Source organism: Stigmatopora nigra, chromosome 4 (genome assembly GCF_051989575.1).
Source record: "Stigmatopora nigra isolate UIUO_SnigA chromosome 4, RoL_Snig_1.1, whole genome shotgun sequence".
Classification (NCBI taxonomy): domain Eukaryota; kingdom Metazoa; phylum Chordata; class Actinopteri; order Syngnathiformes; family Syngnathidae; genus Stigmatopora; species Stigmatopora nigra.
In genome coordinates, this window is record NC_135511.1 from 13,118,467 (window position 1) to 13,130,622 (window position 12,156).

Here is a 12,156-nt window from a genome sequence, read left to right on the forward strand (position 1 = left end):
CAATGATTGGATGATTCACGGTTATCATTTTGATGCTGTCGGCTTGTGTAGAATCTATCAAAGTTTGCGGCTAATCTGCTTTGATTATTATTACTCTCTAAGCCGCTCTTCATGCTGGGCTTGTCGAGGGCCGAGTGATGAGAAACTTCACTCTCCTCCTACGGTATTTTTCCGCATTTTTTTTTCAATGGCTAATCGTGTTTACACGAAGGTCAGGGTGTTTTTTGCACGGCATCTACTAATGTACATGAGAACCAGCATGTTGTCTGTATGAGCAAGACTAGTAATACAACCACCTTGGGAGATTTTCCTGTGTCTTGGTAATGGTCTTGCAAGCTCAGAAAGATGAATAAATTTGGACAGTTTAGCAGTTTAAACACTAAGGAGGGCATTAGAGCTTTTTATGTGCCTGACTTGCATTCCGTCGCAGGGCCGTAGTGTCTTTTCTCACAATGTTTCAGAGTAAACCAACTTTCAAATAACAGCAAATAAATTACCACACTCCATCCTTAAAAGCCACTCAACTGTCAGATAAGTTGACATAATCAGTTATGACACGATGAAAACGGCTCCAGATAAAAATGGCCTCTCATGGTGTGTTCTTTAGGTGTTGGCTTTTCTCAGCCAGAGGGGGCCTGCTTGACTACTTATTTTTAAATCTTATTATACTTGTATAATGACCAAAAAAGCATTCAGTTTAGTTCAATTCAATTATTAATTACTCTTCTCTATTGGGGTTATGTTTTTAGTGACATGTGGGAAATTATCTGCAGAGGTGCTAAACTCAATTCTTTTTGTTATATTTATTTGCATGTCTTCTTCATCTTACCCTGTCAACTTCATTCTGCATAGCACTTACTAGAAAAGAGTTAAATCATCACATCTACTGCGTATAGCGGCTCTTGTTTTCATCTTTCACACGCAAATGTCAAGTCTCCTCGTCGACGAGTCCTACTTTTCATAGCCAATTTAATTGGCAAAAACTTTCAATTGATCGATTGGTCATTTGTATTGTGTAAATAAATAATTCATTTGTTTAATATTTATCTAACCTAACCCTTCTACCATATTGATATTTAATTTTTTATTTGAAATCATTCACAGCTACAGTGCAATATATATTTAAAAATAGATATGTTTATAGACCTTCCATTAAATTAAACCTCTTTTTAGGATTACATAACGATGTAAAAAAAATCTGTATACCAATTATTTCGCTCTTTCTCGACAAAAAAGCATCTTTTCTTAATCTTATTTGACACAGTGATTTTTGAATAACTTGCCCTGCAGCCAAAACTTCATGGGAATAATCTGAGCATGTTATACAGCAGTTAGCTTGGCCAGCAGCTTCATAAGTACATAAGAAGTAGATCTGTTTTTGATCCGTCTGAAACAGATCTTTGGAAAGCTGTGGCGTGATCCCTCAATCAAGGCTGCTAACTTCTAATGGATTGCCTGAGTGACCGAGATATTGCACACAAACAATGGGGTTCTTTAGCCAGTGCCAGGACCTTCTCTGCTAAGATTCCCACCTATTTCTGCTTTTTAATTGTGCATTTTTTATTAAAAGGCACAGATGAATAAAATTGGTATTTGCGTAAGCGTCTGTACTGAGTACAGCGCTAACTGGAGCAGGAGAATGGCGCTTCTCGGCGTGGTTCATGGCTGTTATTCCTACAGGCTCTGAGTGTGAAAAGAGCTAATGCCATCTGACAGTTCTGGAGCAAGAAGAGGAGGGTTGTACAAAAAGGAGGAGAGAGAGAACGGGACGAGAGGGGGGGTTGCCGAACTAAAGAGATGAGTGGGGGGTGGATGAGAAGATGGGAGGGTGTGTTGGATGAGAGAGGAGAGGGGATGAGCTTGATATGGACAAAGAAAGGATGAAGAATATGGGAAGCGAAGTTCTCAAGAGGTAGTAGTACTGTTTGGACCTCGATTGTCGGCGGCAAAAATGAGATAATTGTTACTTTTTTAGAGGAGAACCAGGGAAACTCAAATTCTCAACAGTATGGCTTAATTCTTTAGAAAGAAAAAAAACGTTCATAGCAGGGATCAAACGTATTGGCAAAAAAATCCATCAACCAGACGATGATTTTTTTATATAAAGCACTCACTTGTGATTATAATTGAGAACAAATAGTCCATTACTGCACTCACAGTTTTTAGATATCTATTCTGGGTATTTATTTTTATTGCAAGGTTTTACTTCTGCACCTTTTTTCAGACATTTAATTCATATTTTACTCCTTTTTGGACATAGGCTCATTGCCTAGTTTGAAGAAACAGAACAAAGCTTTTATTTGTTGTGGCAATTTTTAAAAGCAGGAATTGTCTATTATAATTTAAATAAAATATATGTATAGAATATAGAAAGATCTCATACTTTTGTACTTTTAAAATATTACAAATTAGTGTTACAATTGGTTATTTTTGTTAGTTTTTTTTAAGATATACTTTCCCGGTTAGGGTAATGGATAAAGCCAGATCAGTGTGGTATGGTCCTGCAGAGGAATGGGAGACTGAGAACACTGCTGTTAACCGATTGGTACACAGTGAACGTCATTATTTAGTTACAATAGACTACAATTAAACGATTTAATTAGTGATGTGCAAAAAAAATTCAGCTAGCTGTTTATTGTAAACAAGCCATCAGTCATGCCCAAGTGGTCATGGACGGATTTAGAGTACAGTCCCGACAGTTTAGCTTTCCTTCTCCCCAAAAAAATAATACGAACACAAATGTTTAACTATATTAACTGTTTTTACTATTTAGAAAAATATATTTTATTATCAATTAGGTTTTTTTTTTTGTCATATGGTACCGGTTCCGACACTGATGATAACCGGACTGAACGAAAATGAAAATTTGGACGCTTATTTTTCCACCCGCTTGTTTCGTGACCGCCAAGGCGCTTCTCACGAGTGTCTCAGCAGGACACGAGTATTAATTCCATGTGCTGTTAGCTGCTCTGACTTTCTGTTTAATATGAAGCTCATATCAACGCGTGCATTTACTTTGTATTTAAAATGTTTTAATTTGAGATTAGGAAGGCTCTTTCTTTTTTTTAAATAGAAAGACAGGCAGTTACGTGATCTGCTACTATTGGCGCTCAGTGTCAGATATTTCCATGCTTAATGTTATAATATGTGAGTGGTGCAGCTCCAAGGTAAACATGAGCTGACACAGTTGTCTTTTAAGCAGAGAATATTTTTCCTCTGGTTCTCGTGTGTGGCCAAGCTTGTTCCCTCCCCAGTGAAATGAAATGAAAGTGAGAAAACCGCAAAATATTATAAAAGAAGAAAGTGAAAGTAATGCAAAAGAAAGTGGGATGACTGTGAACCAATAGGGAGTCAGCAGCATTTTAATGCATGCAGCATGTTGATATTAATATTTGTCAGCAGAAATATGGTGATGGGCCTTCAGCATTTTCTAGGCTTTTGTTATAACTTACACATCTACATGGTTGCATTCTTTTCCTTATAATATTGCTTTATTTCATATGATATCTATTTTACATGAATGGACTTATATTGTTGAACGATTCATTGCATGTTAACACAGCATTGTAATGTGAGCCTGGAAATTAAAGGGTATTCTTGCTTGAGTTACAGCGGGCTCTTTGAAAGGCTCTGTGGACACCTGCTATGCAGGTATCCTATGATTACAGAAATGACACGGACTGAGATTCTGTTTTCTGCTTGTTGTCACTCAGGAATCACCAAAAGGTTTGAAATTATTTGGTTTTGTGCAAAATTCATAAACTGAATGTAATGTACTAAAGGAAATTTTTAGGACACCCCACTATGATGTCTACAGCTTCTGACAATAGTGTGGGCAAGGTTTAGGCAGTACAATAGGAACCTAAGCAGTAGTACTTCTGATAAGAGGGGGAATGGAAATTTTGCGATGGAAAATTTGATTGTACCGATTCATGGTTTGCCTCTGCAGTTATTAAGTGTGCTTTGACCAACGTGGCGTTCTAAAATCTTTGAAAGGATACAATTATTTCTTTTAGTTGACTGTCATCATTTTTGCTTTTTTTCCCCCTTTCTTTTTTTCATGAGTCACAACAACCTAACTGTAATTGAGTTTTTCTTTATCAAAGATTTGTGCTCAATTTATGATCTAACTGGCACTAAATTAACAGAGAGCGTTTATTGAAAAAGACCCGCATTTCTTCTTCATGGAAGAAAAAGAACTGGTAGGATTTCCTAACTGAGACACAGTTTGACATTGAACACTCTTGTGTAACACGATTATATGGGAAATATGGGAGTAGAAGAGGGACTCGGTCATACTGAATAAGATCAGAAGTGAACCAATTTTCTAGGGTGACATTTAAATTGACTGAGCAAAACAAACAAATGTATTTGTCCTTCTGTACAAGTGTAGATGAACATCATTAAAATACTGTAAAGATATAAACCAGAGGCAGGATTTTGTTTTTATAATTCTTTCGCAACTTGATTGAGAATTTTGCCATGCAAATATTAAAATGTGGTTATATATCATTCCAAAATTGGAAGAAGTGTTTTTTTTAAATTGTTGTTGACTTAGGAAATCTCTGTAATCAGTTGCAACAAAAGTAATGTCTTATATGGGAAAAACATAAGGTAATTTTAAGAAGGCATAACTTAATTCTGATCTAGGTAGATTTTATAATTAAACTATCAGAGGAAGGAAGATTAAAACAGCTGAAAAGTCTTCATAAGTCTTACTGCTGGCAGTAATTTTTTTTCAGCTAATAATCGTTACTGGGCTGTCTCACCTCCTACTTGACTCTACTTTGATCTATCTTTGGAATGTGAGGAGACTGCTTTTAACTGCCAACTGATTGGTAGTTTATAATATTTGTACTAGACTGCCATCTTTTGGTGCAATTGGTACTGCTCGCCACTTGAAACTGGAATATTGTGGTGCTGCTACATCATAAAAAAAAGGATGCTCGGGGATTTATGGAAAGCCACACTGACAAATCTTACTTACATCTTTTTAATTATACTTGACTATGCTAATAAAAATAGGCTACAATGTTTTTGTTTATCTATCTTTAATAAATAAATCACAATTCCTTTTCTAATTGTGTTGGAGGAGTGATCAATATTAGTTTTATATTAGTATTACATACGAATTGACTGACTGCAACATATAATAATTGAAGGATCTTGGAGTGTGGAAAATTATTCTTGAAAATCTGATTAATATTTTGTATTATAGACTACCGAACATTATAGGTTTAGTAGGATACTACTTTTGTTCATAGTAGTTGATTCTTAAAACAATACAGAAATAAAAAGACAAGTTTCTGAGCAGAAATGTAAATATTTGACCCAACAATTACTGTTCTGTCCTGGTTTTGACTTGCCAATCTTGCCCAAAATTACAAATATTTCAACCACGGATGTAACTAGTGGCCAAATCTAGACACGTATATCTCACTTTGGGTAAGCGCCAGCTGGATTTCAAGCATGGAAGCTTCTGCTGTTGTTCAGTCAAACATGTTATTTGTTCTTGGACAAGATGCATTTGACAACCATTATAGTGCACAATCCACTAGCAAACAATGGCTATAATTGCAATTGATGTAGACTTTCTATTTACAGGAACTTCAATAAAGCTAAATTAAGGATTTCTATTCTCAATCTGTAAATATTGTCAACTCCATGCTATATATATGGTGTGTTTATAAACATTTGAGTATTTTTTAATTTACAATACCAGAAGTCCCTGACATAACACCAATATATCTAAAACTGCTGGATGTTTGGATGAGAACAGGTGCAGAGTGGTGTGTTCCTGTTTATCTTGAAGCTCTTTGTCTAAGAAGCAGAAAGGTTTGTCTTATGTGACGGTGTGTTTGGGGGAAGGGAGCTCTGACAAAAGAAATACCCTTTTGTTACTCCGATGTTTGGGAGAAATGCTTAAAAAAACAATACAGTACAAGATTTAACTCTTACTATTTTTGAATCCAAAATAATATTGCGTGACAAAATGTGTTCGTTCTAAAGTATGTTTATTTGTCAGGAGCAGGAACATCCAGTTCAAAGATAAACAATTTGTTGACTGTCGCTGCCCTTTTTTTAAACAGATTGAGGATATTTACTTATAATAAACTTTCCCCGCCTCATTATTGTGGCTTTTTAGTTGAATAAAAAAAACATGGAGCCTCACACAATTTATTTTTCATGTTTTGTTTTTGATATTGACTATTTAGTCTCTTTTAATGAATTGGGATAAATCCTGCTATCAAATGTTTTGTGTTCATGAGACATTATGAAGGAAGCATTTTGAATAACAAATAGAAGGGATTTTATAGGATTTAACCACATTGTTTTTGTATGAAAGGGAGGCCAAGAACAATCAATCCTATCAATGTGAGACGTGCATAATATTATTTTTCAATGCAATGTCATTTTTTGCACAGCCTGTCATCACTTGCTTAGAGGAAATATACCCGTCATTTTATATGCCCCTTTAGGTGATAGGTTTTCCTCATATGAACCGATTTTGTTTCAGAACAAAACTGACACTTGCAGATGACCCGTAGCTGGCCTCATCTCTGCCTATTTCAAGGTTAAAGGCAACGTAGCTTATTATGCAGTTTATCTACAATGGCGGAAGGGTGCCCAAAGGTCAAGGGTAACATGGGGCTTTGATTTCCTTTTAGTATTAACAACTGAATATGGCTGCTTAGGTTTGGCTTCCTCTTAGTATGAACAACTAAGTTTACCATTCTTTTCCACAAACATCTTTCCCATAGCCTATTTTTGGTGAAACCGAGAGCCAGAAAGAAGTTGGTATATTCTTAAGTATTCTATATTCAGGTATAATGTTACCTGTGGATATTAGAGCCAAATTTCTTTTTTAACATGTTTGCAATTTATTAAATGTTACCCACTCAATATCCAATGTTGTCTGGTCATCAATCTTAGAGGAGGAATGACCCATCTGTGGCCCTTCCTGCTTTCTACTGTTGGGATTTGGTCCTTTTGAAGCAGCTGCGATTAGGCTATACAAATACATGCGATGTTGAAATTGTTTATTTTCAAGTAAATTGTTGTTTGCTTTTGTGTGTGTTGAAACATTCCAACATTTACCGAAAAGAGTATTTTTTACAGATATAGTAATTCATAGGGAAATGTTATTTTTTTTCCAAACCACTGAAGTATTCACTTCTTACAAATTGTAAATGGTAAGGTTCAAATTCATGCCCAATGACAACGGCATGGCCAGGTCTTAACTTAAAGCCATGCTTGATGCAGTGACATATGGTAGTAAGCTTTATGGTATTGCAACATTAACGTGGAGGATAGACAGGCTTTGATCACTAAAGCGGCTCCACTGTCTCATTGTAATATTCTTTGTGCTCAGTAGTTCAGATTTTCTTGTTTCCTTAATATATGGAGCACAAGAAATACCTAATGTCTTTGGTCTTGCGTTTGAATGTGAAAGGCTTCTTATACAGTTTGTGATTTGTGTGGCCAAGTCATTAGCATTCACATTGGGGGTGGAAGGGGTTGCAGAGTTGCTGAGAGAGAGAGCATGTGGTATTAGTTGGGCGGAGCAGTTTGGAAAGGGTCAGGCGGTAGACGGGCCGGAGGATCCGGAATGGCTTGTCCACTACGGTGGGCGGTCCGTTCCAGCTCGAGGGGAGACTTCAGGGCATGTCAAGGTGGACTTGTACACTTTATTAGAGAGTGAAAAGCTGTGTGTTCTCATTATCCTCAACCAGAGGGAATGAAACAAACCTGCTGGTTGGTAGGAAGATTATTCAGTGTTCACAATTTAAGGTCGGTTCACACCACACAGTAGTGGATTCCTGATTGACACAAAACAACAGTCACACTTTCCTACATGGTGGATAAACCTCAAAACCATAGGTTAACCATTTAAGTTCGTTTGCTAAATCATGTTCATGCAAATGGTGTCAGGTGCCCAATTAGCCATTGAACAATTACGATTGATAAATGTGGGTGGGGAACCTATGGACAAGATAATAGATCCCCTCTCTATTTTCAAGGTATTTTCTATCTGTCACATTAGTACATATTCCAGTGGGTAGAAATAACAATTGGTCTGTCAACCAATTAATGGACCACAGTGTGTGCATCATCAGTACCACTAATGTGAGTGGAAGGGTACTAATAAATTATATGATTTTGTTTGTGTTAAATATTTTACTAAACTTTAAAGAGTTGAATGGTGAAGCAACGATTGCATTTGTCCCTGATGAAAATTGCCTTTTTCGTCAACCTGTAGGTAGGAAAACCAGTAGTCATGGACCTTTTCTGCTGGCACACAGAACACTTCAATTAGTTAATGTTGGTGTGTTTTGTCAGCTTGAACCTGTGTTTATGCTTGGACATGCACTTTGGTCCTCTGCACAACTGCTAAAGGCATGGATGAGGGGAGGGGGGGCAATTTTGGTGGGAGGGGTGGCGGGGGTGAAGGGATTGTATTGTAGGACGGCAGTGAAAATAGGACTATCAGTTCCACTCAGATAACCCCTGGCTGTCATTGGACCTCAAGCCAACCCGCGACCCCGGGGCTTGAACTCTGTGGTCATGTGACCAGGCAGTAAAGTGACCAGTGGCGTTACTTAGCTCTGGCTGTGGTCAGAGAGGAGCAGGCTGTCGAGGAAAGAGGTTGCTGGGGGAGAGAACAGAGGGGAAGGGGGAAAAAAGCTATGAAGCTATTCTTTGGCAGCCTCCATGTTTGAATGGGTTCCAGGCAACCTGGAAGAAGCATGAAATGGATACATGGGAAGGTAAGTGAGGCTATCAATGGAAACTCTTTTTTTTTTCTTGCAGTAGAGAAAGATTTAATAGTCTCTTTTTATGGGAATGAGTAATACTATGTATGTGGAAGTGGGGAATTTATTTTGTTTGTGGCAAGGGCGGCTTCATTGCTAACAAAGTTTTGGTGAAGTATTTTCTGTGGAAGACCAATGTAATGCTAGAGTAACAGAAAGCATATGGACTTTTAGTTTCCAATTCATTTTGATATTGATTGAGGTTTTTAGCCTATATGAAGAGGCGTAGGGAGATTCCAGCTTTTCAGCACTCTTATCTACAAAATGTCCTCAAGTGATTCAGTGATTTAGTCAGTCAGTCTGTTCTTTTTGATGGGTGGCTGCAAGATTGCATAATTTGCATTTTTGATGGACATTACTGTACTTAACCATTCACATTTGCAATTAAACTCAGGTTTCTTGTTTTTTTTTTGCCAATTTTTAGTTTCAAAATCAAATCTTTTATTTGTTTTCCACACTATTTCTCTTGACCCTATCGGCAATGTAATATTTTAGCCATACATTCATTAATGAATTTGTAAAATATTGAATGGAAAAGAACAATGTTCTGCCATAGCTTCCTTTGCAACCCCATTGTTTTATATCAAATTATTTATATTTTAGATGACATGTTCCACCTTGTGAATTCATAAAAGATTATTGGGCTAGTTTGCAACCATTTCAGATTATCCCTTCTAATTAATAGATTAAGGAATGTTTACCAGCTAAATTAAATAGACATATTTCTGCAAAGAAATCCTGGACTTTGTTGTTAGATTTTCTTTCAAACTTCTTTCTTAACATGTTGAGGAACCTTTCTACTGTATTTTTCCCCTCCCCCATGTTAATCCTTCAGCCAGCAACCATGCAGGTTCTGTTCCATCTAAGACAGGGTTATTTCTACACTTTAACTCTTTGCATTTAGCTTTATGTCTTCTTGTGCTATCGTTGGTGGAGAAATTCTTTATCCCTCATGTCTAAAAAGAAGAGTATACTAAAAGGAAAGATGTGATAGAAATGAATAATGGAAGGTTGTTTATGTGATGCAGATACAGGCGACAGGAGTAGTGAGAAGATCAATAGTAATGGTGGGGGAGGTCAGGGACTGTAATACTCAACTATAAATAGCAGATGACAGAAGCTGCTCATTCGTGCAACTTACTCATTTTCCTAATTTCACTGAAACTGATCCATCATTCAGGCCACTGTCTTGTCAAACCAAACCATCAAGTCAATCATGTTGCAGACCTTTGTCTTTCAAGGGTGTGTTATTTCAACTGGACTGAACCCTTCCCCCAGTGCACACACACACACGCACAGATGCACGCACACGCACAAACCCACTTCATTTTTCCACATATAAGCAAACAGTTTTGTGGTTAATAACTATTAGAACGACGTTGCCTTTTTTGCCAAATCATTTACGTCATTTTGATTCATATTGTTTAACTCCAAGCTTCATTTCAGTATGTGGTCGATGACTAAAGAAGACATTCTGAATTGTTGAATGATAATGTAAACTGGACTGTGAAGCATGAATTCAATAAAAATTAATGTTGTGGTTACATGGATTGGAAGCTTCCATTGTTTAGATATTCACTAAACAAGCATTATTTAAAACTATCATAAAAATGCGTACTAATAAGCCTAACTGTAAATAAGCAAAACAGAATCATATACCCATTCAAGTTTAGCATGTTTAGTTTGAGTTAAATTTATGTAGCTTTTTGTTCTAGATTGTTGGTAAGTAGTAAATTACCAAGTGTAAAAGGCTGTTATAGATGGAAACATTTTGGCCAGATGTTCACTGTATAGAATATTAGTAACAGAGAAGTCTAAAAAAAAACTAACATAAATGAAGACAAAAATGCAAACAAGGATGGGCGGGGGATTCCCCACATTATTTAGACAAATGACTTTAAGTGTGGCCACATTTGCATATAATTAATATGAACCTCTGCTTGGTGTGATATTACTCAATGCTAATTGTTTAACCTTTAAGAAGTCTGCTTGTATATTATCAAGATGGGTATGTCAATAAGATGCAATTGTTTCTTTGGAAGTATCCAATCTACAACTGCATGCACATAACTTAGAAGATTAACATCACAGTGTGGCTTGCCAGGAATTTGGGATCTCGATCCCAGAGGGTCTTCAGATGCCTTTAACCTCTGTGAATGTGTTTGATGTGTGTGTGACCCTGTCATATACATACCAGTCGTAGTTTCAAAACTTTACAACAGTCGCAACGGTCTTTTTCCATAGTTTGTAAAGAGAATTAAAGGAGAAAAACAGACATGAAATGTGGAAAAATAGGAAACGGGTAGGCCTGCAAGGAGGGGGGTGTGGCTCGAGCGGAAAAGTACAGCAGATTCCTCCAACCCCCGCTCCGTGACTCAGCTGGGCACGATTGTGATGGAAAGCACGAAACAAAACCTGAAGAGAGAAGCCCCTTAGTAGCAGGCCTTGTTGCACTGCCAACTTCTCAAAAGGCTGCTTTACACTATGCAATGGCCTTTGTGTGCTCATGGTGTGCACAATAGAGAGATTTGGCCACCATACTTGTGCGTTCTCAGCATGATGAAGCTTCTTTGCAGAAATATCAGCAATCAGGGTTTTTTTTCCGGAGAACAGCTCTATTCTCCATGACAAGTGATGGACATCTCACTGAGTTTTGGGCCTTACATTGAACACAAAATGAAACATTATTAAATGAAAAAAAGAACAAATATTGATGTTGATTTTTGACATCTCCTTAGCACGATCAACTTCCGTTTCCTGCTTTGTGTTTAAGCTTGGAATGAAACCCAGGCTGACCCCTGGGAAACAATGCAGCCTTTAATGGGTGTTGAGGGTGGTCTCTCTCTCTCTCTCTCTCTCTCTCTCTCTCTCTCTCTCTCTCTCTCTCTCTCTCCTCTCTCCCTCAAAATCTCCTTTTTAGAAACACACATGGTTCCTACTGTTTGCTATCTGACCTTTACCAATTGTTCACTATTATTTTTTATCTGTTTTTGCACTGCATTTGTTGTATTTTTACATACCTTTTTGGCTTGGGAGTTGAAACAAGTCATACAAGTCAACTAGCAAAACAGGATTCAAAGTGGGCCAAGGAGCAATTTTGTATCATTGACCCCAGTGTTTAAAAAAGCACACAGCAGGTCTTACGTTAAGCAGTCTCATCCTACTTTTTTCCTTTATAATTAATGACCGTAATAATAATTTTATGATATTTCTCGTAATATTTAGAGCAGTATTCATTGGAAATGAGACTACACTCAAGTTTTCTTTTTTTTGGTGTAAAATGGCAATGGAGAATTTTTAGTAATGAACCATGGGAATTTTGGAGGAAAATTTCTCCACTGAC

At 37.1% G+C, this 12,156-nt stretch overlaps 1 protein-coding gene across 2 annotated transcripts in view; it reads left to right on the forward strand.

Annotated features, from left to right (window-relative positions):
* The window catches only part of LOC144195790 (nuclear receptor subfamily 6 group A member 1-A-like), a 57,497-nt gene that overhangs the window by 30,030 nt on the left and 15,311 nt on the right, over positions 1-12,156 (forward strand). Inside the window, exon 1 of one of the 2 annotated variants that reach the window (XM_077715636.1) lies at positions 8,701-8,768. The exons of the other annotated variant lie outside the window; for it this stretch is intronic. Coding sequence (XP_077571762.1) covers positions 8,753-8,768 — 16 coding nt within the window. The 5' untranslated portion in view covers positions 8,701-8,752. Of the gene's footprint in view, positions 1-8,700; positions 8,769-12,156 lie in introns of those variants that run through there. 2 annotated transcript variants of the gene reach the window in all.